Below are 24,620 nucleotides of genomic sequence, written 5' to 3' on the forward strand. Positions count from 1 at the left end.
TCTTACGTCCGTTCCTTCTCCCATTGACATGCATTCTTTTCCCCATGCCTCTCGATATTCATCCGCTCGCCTGAAGCCGGATAACCCTGGTCAGTTGCACTGCATTGTGTGAGTGCCCTGTTGTCTTACGATTAGAGACGACAACGAAGAAAGAAAAATGAAACATGAGAACGAGAGTTTGGATTGATCACACAATATTCTTGCATAGACATGTCGTACCATCGCTGCGTACGTATTGCGGCTAACCGTCTACCCCCAGCTCAGCGATAATGCGGGCGTCCTTTAGTCATCGGCAAAAGCATAATAGAGTGGCTGAAAGGCTGATTTGAGACCCATCGCTGTTCTGTTGATCTTCGACTGGTGCTGCTCCGTGTCCAGCTAACTTCGCACAGCAGGGCGTTGGCATTTTGCTTTGCCTCGGTCTTCTGTCCCCTTCGTACTGTTTCGTTTCCGGAGTTTCTTTAGTTTCATTACCATCAGACACCTAACTTATTTGCTGATGGGTGTGTTGGACCTGTTTTACGGTGAATGCCGTTCATAATTCATTTATGGTCTGCATATGCATGGAACCGAAGCATGTCGTGGTTGGTATCCGTGTCTTGTCTCTTGCTAATTCTCGTCGTTGAATTTGCACCTGCAGGCCCCTTTCGCCTCCCTTGCGTACCTAGTCCCAAATTCGCCGTCGGGCATCCAGTCCAAGATTCGGGAGATATAGCAGATTTAGCCTTCATTGGGTTTTCCCTGCTGTTGAGGGATGGCCATGCAGCCCCACTGATTGACCTCCGCCCCGGCATCTGTTCCACCGATCAAAGCTCTTTCTCCTTTGTGGAAACAGGCCGGTCCTTGCCCGCCACGAGAAATACATCGTAGCACCTCACGGAACGAGACACTGTCGTTGTGCAGGGCCACTTCACATGGGGGCTTCATAACGCTTTTTGTGTCTGGTTTCTTTGATATGGCGTGTCATTGGCGCACCCGGCTCAAATTCTCGGTCTGCTCTAGTCGTTCTGCGGGCGCCTTTGTCCACTCCTTTTCACCAGGGCCCCCTTCTTGCACACCTTTTCCAGCTCAGTCCACACAAAGGGCATATATGCTGGCTTGGCTATTCTGTATGTGAACTGAGCTGTCTGCGAGATGCGGCCCTGTTGGTTTGTCTGTGCGCTCCCGCGGCTCAGTGTCTCAATTGGCTGGCTCCTTTTTGCCAGCAGCTGTGAAGACAGGCATCGGAATGGCACTAAGGGGGCCTTCAGAGCTCCAACATCCTGCCATTTTTCTCAACTCACCGAAATACGTTGTAGTTACTTTTGTACATTTATGCAAAATACTCATAGGGTCTATTTCTAGGGTGCTGTCCCGCTGGTTGTTGCCTGGTTATTTACTGTGTACTCTGTATGCGATGACGCATTTTATGACACCTTTTCCCTATTCACACCACACTCGCCATGTTTCTCTGTTTAGTTAGCCTTGCGCGAAACGCCAATATTTTGTACTCCGTACCACCCCTTCCCTTTTGCGAGCCTTTCCCCATTTTCTTTCTCTGCCCCACCTCCACTACAATTCTATTGTTGTCCTTTGTACTTTTTGCCCATTTATCCACGTCTTAGGTTCCTTGTTAGCTGTCAATATTTCATTATTGCCGCTTATTGAGTCCAACAGCATGCTGATAAGGCGCGGGCCCTGCCGTGGAAATCGGCCGGCCGATTGAAAAGAACGACCGGACCGAAAATTTGCAGCGAGGAAACAGACGAGCTACCACTAATTATATTGCCGGACTCCGAAAAGGCGGCGTAAGGAAGGTTCTACTATGCACGGAGGCAAAGCGGTGCGGTGCTACGCAACGCCTACGTCTGTCGAGCCTGCCCCCTTGCACGATACCTATGCTCGACAAGAAAGGGGGCGTTTGGCGGTGCAATGCACGTGAAGAAGGAGACATCCAAATGCTACAATCTCCTTGAAGTGCGCAGGAATTACGACGTGCTTCGTACGAAGTAAAACACTGTACCAAAACAATAACAATACACACGAAACGCAGATTTGAGCACTCGCCTGCTACAAACCGGGACGGCTCTGTATTACAGGGCACAAACACGGCAAACACGGCAAACACGGCATTCCCATAAAAGTTGCTGCTGCTCACCGGGCCACGCCGGACGTCAAGTCCAGAGCCAGATGGTCGCTCTGGGCTGACTGCGGCCACAATTTACCGCTTTCGCCCCTTGCAGCGCGGTATTAACACGCGAAACCGCGCCCTCGCGTCTACGATGTACTGACCCGCCTAGCCGCCAAGACGAGCGAAAGGGGGAAAATCGATAAAAGACCAAAAGAAGAAGGAAACTCACAGGAGACCAGAAGCAGAGAGGGCGGGAAATACGAAGTCGAAAAAACCAAGGAAGAGGCTACTGGGCCCCTGCGATCTTTGTGGACTGGTCCTCCCTAACAGACCAAGGAACTCGCCATTCTCCTCGACTTGCTCGCCTTATGCGCTGCACTTGCATGGCCTCCATCGCTCGTCGCGCCAGCCCATACGCGCCTTCAATCCCGTGAAGCTCTAGGCAGCACGGAGGACGACCTGGTAATACAAGGAGATTGTTCTCTGTTCAGGCACAAGATATGCATTCCTGAGCTCCAGAAGGCCGGCCTGCTTCCGGCCAATAGGATCGCCATGCGGTAGCCCGACGCCAACAAAAGAGCGATCGTTGAGCTATGGGCCACCCCTCGCTGCTCGTCTGTGACTCCCGTGAGCGACCGCTTGACCCACAGACGATGGAGCGCGCGGCGGACGGCGCGACGCTAGCTCATCCTGCTCGCCGCGATTCCTACTGAGCGAGAGAGAGTTACTGACAGCTGGAGGCCGGGATGATAACCTTGTCTGTGTACGGACAAGAGAGCGAAGTACGACGTAAGATATGCCCAGGCCTGTTGTTGTCTATTCCTTTTTTTTAAGGTCATACGTGCACTCACCCTGTGCATTTTCCCTTGCTTCATTCCCCTTCCCAACCCCCCTGAACTACTCTCTCTTGCTCAAACAGTTTTGCAACGACCAGTGGGGTCTGTGTTGCTTGACACGCTTGGGACTAGTCGGCTGATCTGCGACTTTTTTTACTCTATGGCAGACCAAGACCACTAACGCATTGGAAAATTAGACATTTTTCGCATCGGTTGTGACTTTGCATATGCATGCAAATCCGGGCCTTCCAAGGTGTGCAGCCAGACAGGACCGCGCAAATATTTGAAGCTTATCGCAAAACCGAGCCAGTCGCTCGTTTAGGGCAGATCCTGTCATATTTGTGCGGCTTGTGCCCAGTGCACAAATCGAATACAGAGCAGCTAGCACGCGAACCGTTTCTCACCGCAACAAGATGTGGATGTGAAGCGGCACCTCCAGCAACACGGGCGACATGCACGTTGTGGCCTGATACCAAGCGAAAGTGCGTCTTTCGCGATATGGCTCACATTTGTGTGCACAAAATGCCATTCTCCACACAGCCGGCATTGCGAAATTCTGACGAACATTACTGACCGGGGGACAGGAGGACAATCCTGGTCGATGATCCGCAACTGACCCAGGTGATCCCCCCTCCTTGCCGTCGATCTGGAGTTCCATCTGAGCCGGAAGGGGAGATACGCTGTCGCATCAGTGACAGGCGTCACAGGAGTGTGCATACGGAAATGTGGGAAGAGGGCAGCAGACAAGAAGTAAGAGGGGAGTGGAGAGGCTGAGAGGTTATCAGAGGCGTACCTACCAGCTGAAGCGAAGGGGGGCGGGAACGAAAATGGAGAAAGGAGAAGAAACGGAAAGGATAGGAAAAGGAAAAAAAAAAAAAAACCCAAGAACAAACGCACACAAACAACCGCATGAAAGTTGAGGAGGATGACCAAGAACGATACTTCGTACACAAAAAGCTCGACGGGGCAGGGTGGGCGACCTAACTTAAAGGGCAACGACTCGTACAAGGAAGCCCTGCCACCCCACTCAATCATCACGAATGGCCAATCAGCCCACGCTAATATACTTACACCTCCCTCCAAAGTCCGGCTTTTGACTACACCCCCCCTGACAGGTTGTGCACGGTAAACTGGTCTGGTGTACGGTGTCATACGTGCTCGTCTGTGGGCATGGGACAAATGGCATGGGAAAGGGGGCTTCTTATTGTTTGCCCTTTTCACATAGCAGTGGCGTCCTCCTGACATCACACATTAAAGACGGAGTACTTATACGGTGAATGGTGAGTGCTGTTCTTCCTCTTCTCTTCTCTACTTTGCATTATTGCGGCGCAGACTGTAGCAGTAGTTTACCGGGTGCCTTGCTGATTTCTTTTTTCTCTTTTCTGGCTTTTAGGGTATACGGACTCTGCGCATTTATTGTCCAGATCGTAGGAGCAGGCAAGTTTACTTTGTCAATCACGTTGGACCCTAGTACCTCAGGCCTGCCAAACGGTCGGCGCTCACACAGAAGCGACGGCCAACGAATTCGACACAAGCTACGCACGCGCTACGCACGCAGTTGCAGCAAGGGCTACGGAAACCTGTCCGTCTGCTTGGCAGTCATACACTCCCGTGTCTTTCTTTCCGTGTAGTCTGAAGTGCTTGTGGATCGAACACAAGAGTCTGAGACTGGCTTCCTTTCATATCCATGGCCATTGCTCTCCCGTCACACGCTAGATGGACAGCTCCCCACGCTCCGCTTTCGTCTGCCGTCCTGTCTCCAGGCCTTTTTTGTGCGAGTATGTCCTGTGTCGTCGACTCCTATGTCCGTCTGCACTGTCATTTGTCGCCTTTACGCCCTTCTCGCTATGCCTACTTCGTCTACCATCTCTCAGAGCCTTCCTACAAGCATTGTCTCTCATTAGCTAGACTTGTCAAAAACACCTTGCATGACCTCAACGGCTGACCCTTGTAAACAAAACAAAACAACACGTTGTAGGTAGCTGTGAGCCTACACAATATAATGACGTTTTTTAAGGTTTAGAATACCAATATGCCGCGGCTTTTGACATCTATCTCTCCATAACAGTCCTGTCCTTCCGCCTTTTTGCCATTTCTCGCTACTGTTCAATAACCCTACCCCACCCCTGTCATTTCCGTTGGGGGCTTTCTTTCTATGCTACCTCAAAAGCTTCGGCAGGAGCTCTTGGAAAGGGATCGGAGCCGAGTGGAGTATTGCCCTCCCTTTGAAACAAGAAACAATGGCGAAAAACAAAACCTCAAGACGTCAAACGAGAAAGAGAACATCAGGCACAGGAGCGGTCATCTCGGAAAGTTGGGCGAGCAGAAAATAAAGTCAGTTTTCAAACAAAACTTCCCCGTCCACGATCGAAGACGTATACTATGTATCGGCCTCGTCCTCTTTTCTTTTCTTTTTTTCTTTTCTTTTTTTTGGGGCAATCCTTCCCAGTCGAAATTCTCTAGTGATATGCGTGTTCTTCTCTGTGCATGGCTCGTGTCGTATTTTCTTCGACCTTTTATTTTTCCCAATCTCCTCTCTTTTCCATTTCCCACCTCTGTTGAGGATCTGCCACCCCGTCCCACCGAGCTGACTTGTTTCGTTTGTACACACTTATTTTGGCCTCTCCTTCCTGTGGTACCACGCTGTACACAAGCATACATTTACTTCTCTTGTCCATTCCTTATTCGCCACTCTCGTCTCGCACCGTCCAACACCTTTGCTCGGCCTTCCGCGAGTCACTGCACCTGGTTTAGTTTTCTTCGTCCCATTTTATCTGACTGGGATACTTCCTTCTTAGTACAGTGAAGCTCTTCTTGTCTTCTTGTTCATGCGTCTCCATTTATTGCCATACCCCCCTTTCTACTGATTCCCTACAGGATTCTACACAACATACCTTACATGTTCGTTTCTTTTCGATGCATACACCCTGTCTCACATTATTTTCATATTTCTAGTCCATCCTCCCTGTAGTATTACCTTATTCCAGAGAGATACGCCAGTCTCGGTTGATCGATTTGTCCCCCAACTACCTTTCCCCTGCATCGTCTAGCTTTCCCCACTCGATGTCCTAGGCTGGTTTCCTTGTCCGTCTCCACGGTTGTATGCCACAAGTAGCCGGCCCTAGCACTTGGTGCATGCGTGTTTGTTTTGATCTACCCATCTTTTTGGGCCTCTTACTATCTACGAATACGACCTCCGCTCTATCGTTCTCTTACCCCCTTCTATTCTTTCCTCCCCCCCTTCCTTTTTTCTATTATTCCTCTCGCGTTCTTTGTTACAGTCAAATTCCATATATGGATAGACAGCACAGACATCTTTCACCCCTTCCTTGCCAATGCATTCTTGTTCACGACCTCGTGTCATCACTCAGTTAACAAAAACACCCCCCTCGCTAGCTTTTAAACATCGCGCCGTTTTGACTCTCATCATCCGCCGCTCAGTCCACTCGCTCATCCATCAAACAGCTTCACATTTAATGCTTTGTTTCCGGTTCGAATATGACGGTATTTAGCGCATCTTTTTAACCACGCGGTCCCCCTCCACTTGTCAACGGCCTTCCATCATTTCTACGACATAGGACCCGGGAGCAGCCTTGGATTACACCACAGACCCGAGGAGATCGTCTCTCATTTTATTCATTTTTATTTTAATTTTATGCCCTTTTTTATGTCGGTGTATAGACTACCAAGTGTTCAAATGCGGCCTTGAACAACAGTAAGCATCTCCGTCCCTTCCCCCACCCATTTTGGGACGTCGTCCTCTGTTTGAAACCGCCATGTTGTGACAAGGAGCACAAATAAAGGGGGTACAGTCATGGCGACAATATCAACAAGAAGAAAGCAAGCTACGCAAAGCGAGCGAGTATTCGTAGGACTGCTGCAATGCGCACTGCTACCTCAAGCGTTTCCCTCCGTTCAACCGCAGGGCGGCAGGCTAATTCTTGTCGACCACCCCCTGCCAGTTCTTGATTTACATTCCATTTCTTGCTCGCTTGCACTCCTACATTGAGTTTGTTGTCCACGGCGCACGACGTACTGTTTCCGTCGACTGTCGCAGTCCTGCCATTACTGTGGCCTACCAGTCCCTACACTCCTCGCCACCAGAACGACATACATGTAGGATTCACCGCAAATTTGCATTCTCGCCTTTTCCATCTTTTGCTTCCGGCGAGACACTGCCATCCTAGTCTACATTCCAGTGTTTCTAGCACAGAAAAGCAGGTGTATTGGTCGCCCATTCCTCTCATCCTGGCCAGTACCACCCTGAACCGTTTGGCAACCGTCTTTCAACTTTGTCAACCGGTGGCTTTTGCTTTGCAACCATTGTCTTCCAGCTCTTGTCTACTTTTCCTGGTATGTGCTCTTCGCGTCTGTGTCTGTCCCAGGCAACGGTGACGACCGCAGCAGCCTACGAATTCTCGTTATCTTTGTATATTCCTTCCTAGGACTTATTTTGCACTGCTTTGCCTCTTCCCGTCTCTCACCTCTCCCCTCCTTCCCACTACTTCCCCGTGCGTTTGTTTTCGTGTCGTGGGAACCATGTCAGTCACGACACCGTCAAACACCGAGTTGCCACTTTTTAGACTTACACAAATCTTTTAGGAGACGAACCCCAGGCGCTGGTGGCCGGTTCTTCCCACTCGCTCCCTTCTTTTCTTCCACCCACACCTCCTGAAACTGTACTCTATTTTTACCATTCCTCTCTATCCGTGAGCTAGCTTTTCCCTTTACTTTCTTTTTCCTTTTTGAAAAAAAAACCCCCCTCCCCTTCTCGATTTCTTTTTCTACCTCCTACTTCCCATACTTTCCCTTTTATCTTTCTTGACCTCCCTCCTTCCTCCTCTTTCGATCTTTGTCTTTATGTCGACCATCCAATATCAACAGCCTCTCTACCGAATCTTTGAAGTACGTGAAGAAGTGAAAACGTATTACAGCTACGAACCATCATTATACTGCTGTACTCTATTCGATACAAGACACCGATGGATGCGCCTCTTGACTTATGGAGCTTCCTCTATATGATTCTGTTTACTAACATATTCATAGGCTCCCGCCGATTCCAAAAGACCTACCATCGTCGACGACAGGATTGGATCACCAAGCACAGTCGCCCTCAGATACGAAGAAGAACAACTACGACTGAACGGAGGAGATCGTCGAAGCGACTCCCCAACCAGTCTCTTGCCAATGGCGGCCTACAAGACCCAGCCTGCCCAGTTGCATGGTGAGTGCATACTCATGCACACCCTAAAGCACACTTTTGAACTTATGGTTTCCCCCCTAAAAGTATAGGGCAACTGTATGCCATAACTAACGAACATTGCACCCAAATCTAGGCTTTCCTGATGCTTCGTATCCATCGTTCAACACTCAGCCATTCCAGACGCAGCAGCCAGAAAATGGGACGCCGCAACTCGGGGACATTGCGTACAATGGAGGAGCACCGACGAACCAGTATATGAGTCCTACTAGCTCGCCATCCACATCCCCAGTGAACATCATTTCTTGCGGGCCTACTGCAGGCACAGCAGGCACTCGAGTTGAACTCAAAGTGGACAGCCAGTACGATCTGATGGCCATGTCCACACCAGCTCCTTACGTTTGGCTCTCTTTTGGTTCTCACAAATGCCACGCCAATGTTGTCAAAGAGGCAGTTTCTCAAGGCGGCCTCACGTACCTTGTCTCGGCTGAGGCTCCCCAGTTTATTGTGACAAATTGTGCCTCACCTGCAGATGTTCCCTTGACAGTTGTCATCGAGAATACCACAGGCGAAGAACTGGCACGCGTGCCTGTTGCCCGCTCATTTACTTACCATGACGTTCCCAGCCAAGTAGGAACATCTGCACCTGCACATTCCATGGAAGGCACAACGGCTGACTCTGGCGTACCACCCGCCCCTGGCGGCATGACACGAAAGTCATCACCCCAGTCACCTGGCCATGTCGACGGACACTCTGAGAGCCCACCGCAACTGACTATGGACACCGCGACAACGAACAGCCCCAGCCAAGCACAGAACCAGCTGCCAGTCGACTCCAATACAAATACGTTCTCATACCCCGCCAGTGGAGTCGACACATCTGCAGCCGCAGTCGCCGCCGCACAACAGGCACAACAAGTCCAGAACAACTTTGTCGCTGCTGCTGCCGCCGCCGCATCTTCTTACAACCAGGATAACAGCAACATGCTTGGTGGATACCGGAGTGCGTCCTTTTCGGACGGCTTCCCCCGGGGCACAGCACCCCAGCCTGTGCGTGCTACTGGTGGTGCCACAACCTGGACGACGCCTGCATACGGGGGCTTGAATCATCATCAGCCTAGCCATCACACTCACAGCTCCCATGATCGGTACAATATGGGCCGCAGCCACTCGATGGCCCATGTTCACGGTGCACGGCAGCCACTGTCCGCCCCTCTCCCCGCACCCGCCCACGGAGGTGCCCCGCAGCTGATCCGCACAAGCACCATTCAGTCCACTCCTTCCGGGTCGGTTGGCGGCCTGGGAACGGGTGGCACGTATGGCGGAGGCCACTGGGGTGGCTACCCTGCTAAGGCTGTTCTCTCCATTATGGGTAACCTGGATTCGATGGCGCAGGACTGGACACCTGAAGAATGGAGCAACCAGCGCCGTATTGTCCTTTTCCGCAAGAAGCAGAACGGCTGCCACCTGGAAGCAACATTCCGCCCGGTCCCCATTAATGAACGGCCGCCTAGCAGTATTTGCATCAGCTGCATCTATTGGGCAGAGAAGCAGGAGTGCTTTGTCACCTCCGTGGACACAATCAACCTTCTGGAGCAGCTTGTGGCCGCGCCTGCCCGCTTCTCAGTCGAAGAGAAGAACCGCATTCGCCGCAACCTTGAGGGGTTCAAGCCGTTCACTGTCAGCAAGGCCAAGGCCGAGAGCGAGGAGTTTTTTAAGCTGATTATGGCCTTTGGTGCACCGAAGCCCCGGACCATCGAGAAAGACGTAAAGGTATTCCCTTGGAAAATCCTTGGCCAGGCTCTGAAAAAGATCATCTCCAAGTACAGCGCCAGCCCGTCGTCTGTCCTGTCGCCCGCCTCGTCAGGCACTTCAGGACAAGGCCATCACATGTTGACTCCTGTCACGATGAGCCCGTCTTACCCGGTGCTGCCCCCCACACCTGGCTCACTATCTGCCGCAACAGATGGCACGTCTGCTGTTGGCTATGTCAACATAGTGAACGGAACAAACGGCGCGGACTCACTTGCCAGCCCACGGTCACTGTCTGGTGCGTCTTGGGTATCCTATGCCGGAAATGCGTCATCGGTACGTGCTTTGTCTCCTGGCTCCACAGCAACTAAGCAACAATCGCCTACTTCCGCCAACATCCGCCTGGGTCTGCCTACTGCATATGACGCTCGACACAGCGCTGGGGGCAATACTTCGTCTGCACACTCATATGGGAACAGCCAGCAACACCAGGCGCAGAGCTTCAACTCGCCACTGTCTCTTCCAGCAGCCCCAGGTGCTACTGCACCAAGGGCTCCAGTTGCTACAGCGGGTGCTCTCTCTCATGGCCACCGCTGGGATGGCTACGGAATGCCGGGAAACAGCGCATCACCAACATACGGCACGAGCCACCACCAGCCGCAGCATCAGCAGGGTCACAACGGTCATCTGTACAGCACCGGATACGGTGATAATGTGCAGCGTTCCTAGACAACTGCTACTGCAGATGAGCACTCTGTGGCGAAACGCGGTGGGAGATCCATGCAAGGGATGTGAGTTACGCCTATTGAAGGCAGTAGGTGGTACTTGCTGCTGTGGTGTGGTGACGACAGGCCCTGGTGGTCCTTCGGGGTTATGGTGCACAACAATTGTCAGCAGTCGGCAGGGCAATACGAAGCAACCAAAGCGACCAAACGAAGAGTCGATCGAACAGACTTTGGAATCAACAAATCAACGGACAGAGCGCAGGCACGTCATTTGAGACACGAGACGGATGCTCCGGGACGAATACACCATTGGCAACACGTCAAAGAGGTATGCACAGGTCCCAAGTCGATATTGAGCAACAGTCCCCGCTTTGGTATTAGAAGAACTTGGCCTACTTTGTTCTGGTATCGACCATGCTGGCCAGCAGCCATCGACAAAGCCGGGCCCTTTGGTGGTCAAGTGGGACTGTATTCGACTTTCATCTCCGACAGACTTGTTTATTTTGATGCGGTCCGCTCTGGGCTTCTGCTTTAAACAAAGGTTACAGGATTTCCTCTCAGCCCATTCATTGCCCTCAAAGTTGATATTTACGAAGTCGTCGTCAATTCGATGAGGGTGCGCTGCGAGGCAGGGTGGGCATTGGTTGGTCAGGTGTACTTGGTCTGGGCCAATCACACGACATGGCACACCACCCCATTCGATGCAGGTCTGTCTAGGCACAACCCGCCCGGCAATAGTGCTACGAACAGCGTCAAAGCCTTGCATGATTGTTCTGTCCCGATGCATTTGCGCCGAGCCTTCTACCCTCACCCCTCCTTCTTTTGATTTCTTCTTCACCCACACCACCCTCTTTTCAGCGTGTTGCATCAGTCGTCTTGCGGTTCTCTGCTGCTTGTTTTCCCTTTCTGTTCAGTGTCTCTTTCGCTTTCTGGACTTGCTAGACACACCACCTCTTCTGTACGTTGCGATGCCCACGATCACGAGCGCTAGCAGAATGATTCGTTTAGGGCAGTGCAACGGCCCAGACCCTTTGTTTCTCGGTTGCAGCCGGGTAGAAGCAGGATGTGATGTGTCGTCATCGAATGCGCAGCACCCCCACTGCAAAGCAACAAACGTTTGCCGTTGACGGTTCGGCTGATCGACAGTGCTTTCAAGAACCCCGGTCACAAATCCTGGTTTGCGCGCTCCCCGCGGCACCGAATCCTCACGGGACATGCATGCCCCTGCTTGGTCAATACTGCAGAGCTGGACAGAGGAGGACGAGAAAGCCTACCTGCAAGGCGGGAAGGACCGCGCGTGGCTATCATTGCTGCACTGGCTAGAGAGGCATTGCAACACGAAAGCCGCCCACCCAGGTCCTTTGGCCAACGTTTTCTTGCTGCATGTTGCATGGCTGAGACATCAACTGCCGGTCACAGGTCGGGGGTTTTCACCCACATGCTCAGTTTCTTTCGGCCTACGGTCGTACTCTACTTGCTTTTTCCTGTTGCAACTTCGACGCCCTCACATCCTAGCCTGGTGTGTGTGTCCGTTCGTAAGTAGCACACCGGGTATGAAAGCGTGAATCAACTACTCGCTCCTGTCGAGCATCATCACACTCGACACTCGACTGTTGATTATCTCAGCGCATCGTTTGTTTACCTTCCCCTTGATTTTTTTCCACGTGCGATTCGTTTTTCTTTTCCTTGATCTTTGTTTTTTTTTTTTTTTTTTTTTTTTTCATTATGTCATTGTCAGCAGGCCCGCAGCCATGTATCAACTTTTTATTTCTTTACTTGACTTCTGTCTCTGTCTTAATGTTGGATTTTATTTGCCCGATGCCTATTATTACCCTTAATGCTTAGGTCTTTTTTGCGTTTACTGCTGTATTTTTATGAGGCCGTTTATATCATAAATGGGCTTGTTCGAATTGTTCTTCTTTTGGTTTGTTTCTTAGGGATTTTTATTTTGGATCGGTACCTCTGGGTTGAATTGCTTTTTGGGAAGGACAGTCTTTAGGTCAAAGTTTTCAGGAGATATTATTCTTGGGCATGGGATTATACGACGCTGGGCACGTGGAATGACGGAATATCGTTGCTTTTGGGTTATTTTCTGACAGATATCTGCAATTCGCGTTTCTATTTTGTCTGTTACAGTATTTATTTGGCTAGCAAAGTATTATGAATACACCTTTGACACAAAGTGTACGGTATTCCCGGGAGCCAAAAGATGAAATATAAAATGTGAACTGCAGGAACAATGTTCATATGAGCCTTGCTGACCGTAGACGAGCATTTTGGACTCAAAAGCGCGGATTTGCAAAACACCAGCGATTCAGACTATGCGTCTTCATCGTCCAGATAGATATAGGCCAACGGGCTGATCTTCATTCCCACGATTGGTCCTTGCCATCCGTGGGATACGTTTGTCACTTTGTGTCACACACGGTAAAGCAATATAACCAGCATATATAGGTGTTATTTGTACGACATGGCATAAAGACGGATGTACAACGGTTGTCGAGAAGATGTAATATATACAGGAGAAGTGATGCGTCGGTGAAATAAAAAACACATCAGAATCAAATATGTGAAGAGTAAGAAGTTAAGGTGACGGAGAGTAGAAGTGCACCGTTGGTGTGATGGTGCAATGAGAAATAGATGCCTTTCCGCTGTTTAGCGGGACGAGTAGACGGCAACATAGGCAACCTCCATCAGTGCGCCGTAGCCGTCCTCCGTGCTTGAGTTGGGGCTGCCAGGCCAGTTACCACCGACGGCGACGTTGAGTATAAAGTACAGCGGGCTGTGGCAGAGTGCGTTCCAGCTGTTCTCGTCACCAAGCTCCGAGCCGCTGATAGAGTGGAAGGAGGCGCCGTCCAGGTACCAGGTAATGGTTTCAGTCTGCCAGTTGTTGGACGTGCGGTCAAACTGCACGCGCCACGTGTGCCAGCTCTGGTCCGGGATGCCCACCGACGAAGTCAGACCCGTAGGCTCGTTGCAGGCACCACCTTGCGAGACGTCGCAGTGGGCAGTGCCGTGGCCGATCAGCTGGCCGTCGACGGTCTCGAGGGCATCGATCTCGCCGCACGCGGGCCATTGTGTACCGTGGCGGATGCTGTCGCCGAGCATCCAGAACGCCGGCCACATGCCCTGCTTGGTGCTGGGGTCATCGTCACCAAAGCGAATGTCGGCTTCGGCCAGCGTCTTAGCACCAGCAGCGGGCGTAAAAGTGTAGGTGCTCTCGATGCGGCCCGACGTCCACTGACCGCCGCTCTCCCAAGGGACAATCTGCAAGGTGTTGCCACCGGAGAGCTGCAGGTTGGCAGTGGAGTCGGTGTAGGTCTCGAGCTCGTTGTTGACGCCAAGATTGCCAGTGATGATGTTCCAGGTGCTGGTGCTGGGCAAGGTACCACTGTTGCCAGAAAACGTCTCCTGCCAGACCAGGTTGAAGCCCGAGTAGCTCGGGGCGTTCCAGGCCTGGGCCAAAAGAGGCAGGCAGGCGAGGAGGGATGTAGTGTAGCCAGTTGAATGCATGGTTCCAGTATCTACCCGGATACCATACGGATGGGATGGGAAACGCGTAGATGGAAGATGGGGGAGTTCTGTGAATTTCACGGCCTGGTGAAAATAGTGAATGGATATCGAAGATAAAGGAGTGAATGAAGAGAGTTTTGTGATAAAAAAAAAGGATAAAAGGAATGCAATGAGGCTATTCAACTTGGAACAAGCCCGTCCGGGGAATTTAAGGAGAGGCAGGTGCGATGAAAAGTCGCAAAAGAAGGTGTGTCGTCCAGGACAGTTGGTGACGGAAAGGGAAGCCGTCGGCCAAAGAGACAGCAGATTCCAAAAAGAAAGCACTTGACATCGAGGGCGAGACAATCGATTCTTATACAAATGGGCCACATGAAGGGAGTTAGGCGCCAGACCCGGGTCCCGGGGTCGACGATGTTCTCTCATGTGGACTTGTGTTCCAGACACAGTCTGGGCCATCCTGTACTTTTGGCCATCCTGTACTTTTGTACAGGCCCGGAAAAGACAGTATACAAGAAAATAGAACAAAACAGCGACCAGTAGAACAAAGCAACGGAAATGACAGCAACGCGTACATACCCCTGGTCACTCATCTGGACCAAGCCGCTCATGAGGCTGCGATATTGTGTTGATTTGGGGGCTAGACATCGAGAAGAGGGTCCCCCTAAAAGTGGTGACAGGGGCTCACAGGAAAGGGGAACAGACGGGATGAAAGACGCGGGACAAAAGAGGATGAATGGTACAAAGGAAGATTATGCAGATTGCTGTGCGCTGGGTGTTCATCTGAAGAAAACAAAGGTCACTGGACAAAGAAGCATGCACACCACATTGCTGGATGATGGAGCAGTTCTTTGCCGGTGCTGTTTCAAAGCGCTTCGGGGAAGACTCCACTCGCGGCGAGGGTTGAGCATGTCCAATGGGGTGTATGCTCCGTGATCAGGCCGAGCGGCCATGCCTTACGAAGTAGAGGCGCGTAGGATGAAGAGATGAGATGGATGGGTTCGAAATGCAAGCCACTGGGAAGCGTTCGGAATGGAGACTGAAAACATCGTCAAGGTTTGGCGCATAGTGGCCCCGACGGAAGACCTGAACCACGCAGACATTGACGAACTGATCGGCCCAGTTGGACTTAGTCCCAGGCAGTTAGCGACGAGGAGGGCCGAGGATTAGGGAAAGAGCGGCCGAGTGCAGCACAAAAAGTGTAGAACCCCCTTTTCGCAGACTTGGGCAAGAGCATGTACTTCTCAAATTAGGAGTCTGGATTGCTCTTTCCTTCAGAATGGCGCCCAACTCCGACTTTCCGCCCACAAAGGGCAAGAGGGTCGGACAGGCGCCGGCGCCAAGCCATGTTCGGGTGAGATTTGCAAATGCGGCCGTTCTTCGCCTTCACCTCTTCTGGTCGTTGACACTCGGCAACTGTGCATCGCCAACTCACGATGGACTAGGCATACGATGAGCAGAAACACAATAGTAACGGCCCACGCACACGGCCATGCCAGCAGCTGGCCAGCAAAGTGAGAATGTGGTGCCTCGATGCAACGAGGCCCAAGGACATATCCTGACAAAAAGGATCAGATGCAAAGAAAATGGGAAACATATGGGATGAAAGCGGAAACACGCGGACGAAATTTGAGGAAACAAAAGGAAACATATGAAACACAAAATGACCGAACCACAGCATCACGAACTCACTCAACCGAAGAAGAAGACACAAGCCGACGACAGCGAACGTCCCTTGGTCGCTCGTCTCGTGCCGCCTGCTCCAGACGAACAAATATGAAACATGCGACTTGAAACATTTGGAAAAGAAACGTGTCTAGGCCATAAACCTCCAGAATAGAAGACCCGACGACACATTCTATTTGCCCAGATGGACATTGGGCTTCATGCACGGACAACCCCTGACGGCGACCTTAGCGTGGTTTCTGCTACCACTCCGACAGCCTCTCTCCTGCCGTCTCGTTGGCCTTTCATGGCTTCGTCCAGCCTCATCGCATCTTTCTACACGCTTTCGGGACCGCTGCCGACGCCCCAGCACTCACGATCCTCACAGACCCTGGGCCCAATCTCGCGACCGGAGGCTTGGCATGTCCGGAGCAGACCAATCAGCGCCGTGATGCGACCATTTTGAGGTCCGACCAGCAACACTTACGCTTTTTTCAGCAGTCTCTCTTTTTTTCTCGCTGGGCGGCAAACTCGACGGTGCCGGACGCGACACCCCTAGTACCTGGCACTGACAACATATTCGGATGACTGGCAGATCAAAGTACGCTGTACGTTGTATTTTGTTCCCTGCATCGTATTTTTGCATTGCCCATTCCGACGGGTAGATTGCGTGTTGCCTCAGATGCCATGTCTAGTTTGTCCCATATCCATGTCTAGGGTCTGAATATGTCCTCGATGACCCGACGCCGAACTGACATAGATCTCATAAAAAAGGGGAATCGCTTGGCCTTTGGATCCTACGGACACCCGCATACAATTCGACAGGGGCAGGCAGAAAAGAAGAAGAAGAGGAGGAAGAGAAAAGGAAAAGAGCGAAACAATGCAAACGAAAATGCAACTTTCCACAGAACCAACTCATCTTCCGTCGATTACAACACAAATTGCCGGTCGATGCGGCTTTGCTTGTCGTGGCGGTCCTATCTCTTCCTTTATTTTGTTCTTACTTCATTTTATTTTGCTTCTCTTTTGAATGTCATTCACGCCGGCCTCACATCACTACTTGTCATTCACATTTACTCAGCTTTGTCGGCTATTAGTTTATTAGTTTGGGCCGGCCTGCAGGAACTGTCCAAAAAGGTGTGACCATATTATGAATTTGAGCGCATGCGTCGTCTGATAACTTTTGGTATTATTTAGACTCTAGCATTCTTTGTCTGAAGCAATATAAAATAGTACCGGTGAATTTCGGCGTTTGACGGCGGGACGAACAAGGCGGTAATGAAGGCACCACAATCGGACGCTGGACAGAATAGGCAGGTCGCAAAAAGCATGGCCAGCCAGCCCGGGGTGTAGAGCAAAACGGTAAGGCAAACGGCACACGGCGCATAAATCTGCAGATTTGGACAGAGGGCAGGATGGGGCTTGTCATGGTCTGCCCTAGATGGTCGACCAGAACGGTAAATAATACAAATTAGAGCGCGATGGCCAGGCCGCTGAATGTGGAGCGAGGCCTTGGTCGAACGTGCTGCATCGAATGAAGAAAAGAAAAGAGAAAAGGGGGCCTGACACATTAAACGAGGCGCCACTATTTCGCTTTTAGCAAACTGGCCGTCGATCCGGAGGAGCACATATGATCTGCAGCGATACCTGAAACGTTTCTTGTCTTTCTCTATTTGGCTTTTCCCACATGTTTATTTCCTCTACGACTCTGGACAGAATACCGTCTACGTCGCCGTCTCATCCCTGATCCTCACAAGGCCACGCAGATCGTGGATCTTCCCATCGGACGCACATCCCATTTTGATATCGGCCGGAGGATTTAGCCAGGTACAGTATCTGAGTATGTACACTACAGTTAGAGTTTTTTTATTCTCTCACCTTTTATCTGGTGTGCTGCATCGCGCTCGTCGTCCGTCTCCTTGTCGATCTCGGACTCGGTCCGACTCTTTTAAATCTGCTCCTCTTCTCCGCGTTTTGTAAATTAATGGAACGTCAAAATATCAAACGAGCGTGAGAACGACCTCTGCTGCTTTTGGAAGTGGGGTCGTGGACGACGACGACCAGCTTTTTGAGGTTTCACTTTGCGCGATGGCTTGAGATGGTGCGCGACCGACAGCCGGAGATATCAAATCGTGATCTTTGCGATTCGCCCAAGAACTGGTCACGGATGGCTGACGGCACCCTTTGGCGCCCTCGTTGCAGATCTATGCCGCCCTCATGAGCATCTTGCTTACGTCTAGGCACATGGCATGGAAGGGATGACTGAAATTTGGCCACGTACATGGGCTGGGAAGCACTTTTGGACCGGTCTGGGAGGCTGATCATGTTCAATTTTGCAAAACAATTACTAAAAAAAATACACATATATACAAGGTGGCAGCAGACCAACGGATTCCTCAGACATACAACATATGAACTGATGTCGGTTGTCTCAACCCTCTTATCCAGAACCTTTTGTTCAATGCATTATGGGTTGGCCACAGATGTTGTAGCATGTGAGGTCGTATCAAGGCCTGATCGCATCCACAAGCGCAACTCTTCCACACCCTCTCCTTTTCATCCTACTTTTCTCCTCTGATCACTCTTACTGTTCGTTCACAAACAGGCCCGCCATGCCCATGCCCGTGCCAATGCACATGCTGGTCAGCAATATCTTCTTCTTTGTCCGCCGCAGCTCGCTCAGGCCCGTGACGATCTGGCGCGCACCCGTGGCGCCCAGCGGGTGGCCCAGCGCAATGGCACCGCCACGCGGGTTCATCTTGGACCAGTCCAGTGCCAGCTTGTCGCGGCAGTAGACGGCCATGCTGGCAAAGGCCTCGTTCACCTCGATGACGTCGATGTCGGCCAGTGTCAGGTTGTACTGCGCCAGCAGCTTGGGAATCGCCACCGACGGGCCGATGCCCATGATGCGCGGTGCCAGGCCGGAAACGGTGCTGCCGACGTACTTGGCCACAATGGGCTGGCCCAGGCGCTGGGCGGTCGACCGCTTCATCAGCAGCACCGCGGCGGCGCCGTCGGTGACCTGACTGGCGTTGCCGCCGGTGGTGGCGGTGCCCCACTGGGGGAAGGCGGCGCGGATCTTGCTCAGCGCCTCGAACGTGGTACCGGGTCGGATGCCCTCGTCGCGCGTCAACGTAACCTCCTTCCAGTTGCCCTCGGCGTCCTTGACGCGCGTTTTGATGGGCACGATCTCGTCGTCAAAGAGGCCATCGGCCTGGGCCTGCTCGGCGCGGCGGAAACTCTCGACGGCGTAGCGGTCCATCTCGGTGCGCGAGATGCCGAAGTCACTGGCCACGTTTTCGCTCGTCCAGCCCATGGGCATCTGGCAGTCGACCGACTCCTGGTTGTGCTTGGTGACCTCCTCGTCAAACGGCTGCGTAAGCGCGTCGCCGCCGACGGTCATAGATTCGGCGCCAATGGCAACGCCGATTTCGATGTTGCCGGCCGAGATCTGGTTAGCAATATCGGCTGTGACCTTGAGGCCGGACGAGCAGAAGCGGTTCAGCGACGATGCACCTGCTGTGTTGGGGAAGCCGGCAGCAAGGGCGGCGGCGCGCAGCTTGTAGGCGGCCTTGGCATCGCTGACGTTGCCGAGGCAGATGTCCTCAACGAGGGCTGGGTCGAGGTTGCTGCGCTCGCGGACCTGCTGGAGCAGGGCGTAAACAATATATTCGAGGGAGGTGTCCTTGAAACCGCCCTTCTTGCCCTTGGTGAGGGGCGTGCGGATGGCGAGGGTGATGACAATGTCGTCGGGATTCTTGGAGGTGCTGGACGTAACGTGTCAGAAGGAGGCGACTGAATGTGCGAGGTCGGAATAAGGATGGGAGGGATTTGCTTACATGGTGTCGACGGCACCCTTGCCCGGAGCGATATGCTTGAGGATGGAGCCCAGACGTTCGGCCATATTGGATGTGTGAATAATATGTGAGGAAGAGAAGGTGTAGGAAACAGAAGAGGAAGAAGAAAGAAGGCGAATAGTACTACGAACAGGGAGCGGCGGCTTCGGTTCAATGTTCGGCTCGATCTTTGTTAGTTGTGAGTTGTGGGTGTCAAGAATATGTCACGGTATGAGATGGTTAGTGAGGTGTTAGCGACGGAGGAGGAGCAAGGAAATGAGATGACGGCGCCTCTGCAATAGATTTGAAAAGAGAAATACGGGCCTGAGGATTTACGTTGGTTATGCCGTCCCTGGTTATGCCGTCCCTGGGAAACTGGGCAGCGTGACGGAAGGGGCGTCGCTTCATGGTATTGCCGAGGCTCGTGGCCCGCAAACCGCTGGCCTTTTCCTCTTTGGGTCGTGGGTTGCGGCAACATAGCGGCAGTTTTCCTCCCCCGCTTGTTGATCCCCGCTGGAGCAAAGCTAAGTAATCAGGGCCAGCGCTATTTGTACGGAGAAATCACTCTTTTGACTGGAAATGGCTCCAGATTTGCCACGCGAAAACGGCAGGAACATAGCGAAAAGTGGGCAAAACGTTTGACGGCCGCATCCCTCAAGCTGTGTTCGCAGGCAGGAGCGACCCCAATAAATGGACAGGCGAGGACATTCCAGAACGGGAAGCAACGATTGGCGGTTGGCGGGTGAATTGGGCACTGAGATACCGCGGTTGGTTTCACCTCGTCGTGTCCCGCTGTCCTCTCCCTTTCTGTCCTTCTTGGCTGTTGTCAACCGTACGATGATGCTGTCAATGTCCCATCTCAATAAGTCCAACCAAGTTTGCACTCGCGATTTTTTGTTCGACAGCGGGTTCTGTCCGGATTACGGCGTACAGAGCTTCTCCAAAAGGACCAATAGGACCAAAAGGACCGTCGAAACAATACTCGGATCTCACTGGCCAATGTCAGAGTTCACGATGGTTCTGCCCAGAAGCCAGAAGCCGTCTAATCTCCTAAAACGGCATAGCCTCGCCATTTGCACACCAACGCCGGGGGGTTTATGTCGGGTTTCGAGTTGTCGCCAAACTGCCAGTCCCGCGACGACTCTCCCCGTTTGTCAGTAGCGGGCTGCGGACTGCGGACTGCAGACGACCCAAGCAGACAATCCTGTCGAAGCACACATAAACGACAAAATACGACTTTCCATTTCGGATGCATCGGGACAGGTGGTGCCTCGGCATGAGCCACGACTTGTTTCTGAGTACCCTCTCGTCTTCCTTGTCATGGTGGCTGCCCCTTCATATCCACCTCTACACATAGCCACCATCAAATCAGACACAAAAGGGAACGGATGACAGGACAGCTACGTTTCGTGATGAACTGAGCAAAACACGGGCATGGTGCCATTTTGCGTTCAGAGACCAACCCGGATTATACGGTAACTAGGCCGATTTCGGTCTTGGGCACAGCTGGTCCAAGGTAATTATGGGCCGGGCATCCCGCTTATTAGTGCCGCCGCCGGCAGTCAATGTCGGGAAGTTCCAGGTCGACATGCTTACAACAAAGTATAATTAGAAACGAAGAAGCACTGAGAGTTGCGGCACAGTGTACAAAGATAAGTCTATTATTACTGTTGCCCTTGGTGAAACGTGTGGTAACTTGGGCTGCTAGCTCCAAGGGCAGAGGTTTCGTCGACGGCTCGACGACAGTCAATGGCTTTCTGTTTGCGATTGTATTTCTCGACGATGCCTCTATTTAGTGACTCGCGATGTAGTATCGCAGCCGTCCGTCTTTACCAATGGGCTTGTGCTCTTTCTTCAGTACTTCATCCAGGGTGACCGAATTCAACTACAATGACCACGACCTTTCGATAACCTTGAACTACTTTAACACCTCAATGTCGTGTCTGGAAAGATTCGCCTACATCGAGTGGCACTCGTTCTTCGGCGCTTTGCGGTCGTCCGTATCGAATGGCGGTCCCAGTGCTGCCATGCTGAGTGCTGGTGGACAGCTTACGAAGATTGGTGCAAGGTATATGGGTGAGACTGCTATCGACTGCTTCTCATAGCAGGGGTCGGGATCCTTTTACTGCGGCACTTTTGACGTCGGTAGTTGAGCACTAGAGTCCGCCCCAAGCTGGATAGTTTACGGATTTCATCTCGTCGAGGAAGTCCGAGGCTTTTTTATTTATGCAATTTGATTTGTTTCGATTTTTACGGGTACATTTCAAAGCTACCGACACAAGCTGACACCTCACTCGTCTAGAACCGGCCGCAGTTAAGGAACTTGTCGAGCAGGTCGATGTGCTTGGAACGCAGGTACTCGTCAACCTTCTTGCCCAGATAGAAAGCAACAAACAATAAAAATAAAGATAATAATAAAACTAAATAGATCAGCCATTGATGCATAAGGAGCAGCCCTGAATTTTGGGTATGAATCCCGCTACGACACTTGGGCTAAATACAAAAGGTAAAATCAATGAGTCAGTGGTTTGAGATACGCCGTCTTTGGCATTGCTTTATGCGGTCTGCAATTTGATTCGTCAACAGCATGATAGAAAGAGTACTACACCTGTCTCTCCTAGTATGTGCGAGTAACGGCTTATCTGCTGGATTCGTACCTCGATTGCATATTGTGTTGACATTTATTTATTTATTTATTTATTTATTTTTTTTTTTTTGATCTTATTATTTGTACTCGTTCGTGTAGGCTTCAAATCGTCACACCCGGCACCTGCCCCTCATGTCGTGATCCCACTGCGTTCCGCCAACATTGTCATCCTCGACACGCTAGCGCAGGCGCCTTGTGCGTGACAATCATCTTGGCCACAAAAGCAAAGGTTCTACACCATTAGTGATAGGAACCAGGCCAATTTTACTCAACATGGGGGAGGATCGCGGGAGACCTACGTCCACAGAGAGATGCTCGTCCCAAGCTGCCAGCCCAGCTTGCTCCGCCGCCACTTCGAGGTACAGCGCACAAGAGCGAAAGCACTCTGAGGCCTCGAGGCAGGCGAGTGCAATGTCGTCCGTGTCTTCGCGGTCGGTGCCGTAGACATCCATGACCTTGAGCACCGAGGCCCACCCGAGCACTGTGGCAAGAGAAAAATATTGCATGCGAAGAAACGACTTGCGGGCGTCAAACAAGGGCGTGTTATCGAGTGGGAAGCGGATAGCGACAGGCAGGTGGCGGTGCCACTCGGCAGCCTGCTTGCGCAGCTCGATGGTGACCACAGGGGCATAGATGACACGGCTGTCTGAATGAAGGTGAAGTAAAACAAAAGTCAGTGTGAATCAAAGTCAGGAAGGTGGCACACCGAAGTAAGGGGATCGGGGGCTCACCATGATAGCCGACAACGTCGAGAGTGTCGCACACGAGCTTGCGAAGGCTGATCTGTGTGAGAAAGTAATAGAATCCTGTATCCTCGTTCTCAAACTGTGGTAGTGGCACGATCTCATGGTATAGACGGTGACCGATCGTGTACATGCGCAGCGACGCTTCGAGTTCGCTTCGGTGAGTTTAGAATTGGGTAGAGATAAAAAAAAGCAGCAATCAGAAATCAGGAAGAACATGACACAACATACTCAGACATAATGGAGCACGCCCAAAAGGCACGGTGCCAGGGCTCCGTCTCGGACGGGTCTAGATTCTTGAACCATCGTGAGCTCAGCACGTTCATACAGTCCCGCGTGCCTTGCATAATCACGTTCCACGACAGCAGCGGGTGCAGCGTCAGCTTAAAGTACGCCGACTGCAGGATGCGGCAGTGCAGTGTCGTGAGGCCGGCGCTCATGAATGTGAACCGCTCCAGCATGTGGCTGCCGTGGGAAAAGTAGTCAAGCCCCGGCAGCGGGCTGGACCGGATTTCGGCGTGGTTCTGGAGAAGCGTGCCAGTCGCCAGGATGAACATGGCCAGGCAGCTGTTGGGATCGGCGGGCGCAAACCCGCTCGCACATGCCGCGTTGACGACTGTGTAGATGGCCGTGGGCTCGAAGAGTGGAATCCATCCCAGGAAATTCTCGACGAACTTCTTGAGGACAAGCCGCACCGTGCGTTTCGAGACGTCTGGGAAGATGGCTAGGCATTGGGCCATTTGGCGTTTGAAGTCGTCGCCGGCGGCCATTTCACAGTCATAAAACTCGCCCGAGTCGTCGTAGCTCTCGGAGGGAACATATGGAGGACACTCGAACGTGAGAAGGCTCGGCCGCGCTGTGAATTGGCCACGAGTGGTTTTTTTGCTGACGCGTTGCTGCTGGAGAGTAATCGAGCTGGTGATGGAGCCCTGCTGTTGGTGAGGTTGTCCTGCGGTAACCGTACCTGCCATACTGCCGTCGAAGCCCCTAGACCTGGCGACACCGTTTCCTTTGCCGTAGTCTGCGGTGCCAATATCCGTTGCCGATCCAGAAAGTATTGGGTCACCGAGCATGGCCGGCAGGGGTATTATGCCACCGTTGCCGCACCCGGGAAGTGGCGGCTGCATGCGTACTGTCGTGGCTGGTCGCACGACGTGCCCTCCATGGGGACCTGCTCTCATAACGGGCGTACCTGGAGCCGTAACGGCGCCCATCGTCTGTTTTTCGAGGGCAGCTCACTTGGACTCGAGCTCCATCAGGCGCCGTTCCAGACTGCACGCATTATTGGCATCGATCAGTGGCGAAGCGCCCTTTGATGTCAATTTGGTCGGCTGAGATCCCTTGGCGGCCGAGGCACGACATCGGCCTTCCTTTGGCGTAGCTGATGAGTTGGCTGATTCCCTGTACTGGCATTGGACACCGAGTCCGGAGCAAAAACCGCAGGTAGGACGAACGGCGTCACATTTCTGCGACGACTGTCAGTATGCAAAGGAGAGTAAGCGAACAAGGTGACGAGGTGACCAGTAGAAGGATAGCGCTGCCTTATATGCTCGGACGAGATAAGTAGAGAGGATTGCTGAAGAAGAGGAAAGAGGA

General features: G+C 52.1%; 5 protein-coding genes across 5 annotated transcripts; 2 read left to right on the forward strand and 3 right to left on the reverse strand.

Moving 5' to 3' along the window:
* Positions 1–8,803: 8,803 nt before the first annotated feature.
* On the forward strand, positions 8,804–10,627 carry SPBR_01541 (transcriptional regulator medusa; the record flags this gene model as incomplete). Its single annotated transcript, XM_040759851.1, has 2 exons — positions 8,804–10,196; positions 10,467–10,627. The coding sequence occupies 2 exons, from the start codon at positions 8,804–8,806 to the stop codon at positions 10,625–10,627; spliced, it is 1,554 nt and encodes a 517-aa protein (XP_040619002.1).
* Positions 10,628–13,278: 2,651 nt separating this feature from the next.
* On the reverse strand, positions 13,279–14,136 carry SPBR_01962 (endo-1,3(4)-beta-glucanase; the record flags this gene model as incomplete). Its single annotated transcript, XM_040760271.1, has 1 exon — positions 13,279–14,136. One exon carries the CDS (start codon positions 14,134–14,136, stop codon positions 13,279–13,281), a length of 858 nt encoding a protein of 285 aa, XP_040619003.1.
* Positions 14,137–15,165: 1,029 nt separating this feature from the next.
* SPBR_09082 (uncharacterized protein) lies at positions 15,166–16,386 on the forward strand (the record flags this gene model as incomplete). The annotated part of the gene is made up of 2 exons (XM_040767208.1): positions 15,166–15,255; positions 16,051–16,386. The coding sequence occupies 2 exons, from the start codon at positions 15,166–15,168 to the stop codon at positions 16,384–16,386; spliced, it is 426 nt and encodes a 141-aa protein (XP_040619004.1).
* A 1,996-nt stretch (positions 16,387–18,382) lies between these two features.
* On the reverse strand, positions 18,383–19,702 carry SPBR_01740 (3-ketoacyl-CoA thiolase; the record flags this gene model as incomplete). Its single annotated transcript, XM_040760050.1, has 2 exons — positions 18,383–19,565; positions 19,638–19,702. 2 exons carry the CDS (start codon positions 19,700–19,702, stop codon positions 18,383–18,385), a joined length of 1,248 nt encoding a protein of 415 aa, XP_040619005.1.
* Positions 19,703–22,391: 2,689 nt separating this feature from the next.
* Positions 22,392–24,238, reverse strand: SPBR_01530 (uncharacterized protein; the record flags this gene model as incomplete). The annotated part of the gene is made up of 4 exons (XM_040759840.1): positions 22,392–22,460; positions 22,581–22,927; positions 23,013–23,179; positions 23,256–24,238. 4 exons carry the CDS (start codon positions 24,236–24,238, stop codon positions 22,392–22,394), a joined length of 1,566 nt encoding a protein of 521 aa, XP_040619006.1.
* Between the last annotated feature and the right edge of the window lie 382 nt (positions 24,239–24,620).

This window comes from Sporothrix brasiliensis (assembly GCF_000820605.1).
Source record: "Sporothrix brasiliensis 5110 chromosome Unknown Cont18, whole genome shotgun sequence".
NCBI classification, from domain to species: domain Eukaryota; kingdom Fungi; phylum Ascomycota; class Sordariomycetes; order Ophiostomatales; family Ophiostomataceae; genus Sporothrix; species Sporothrix brasiliensis.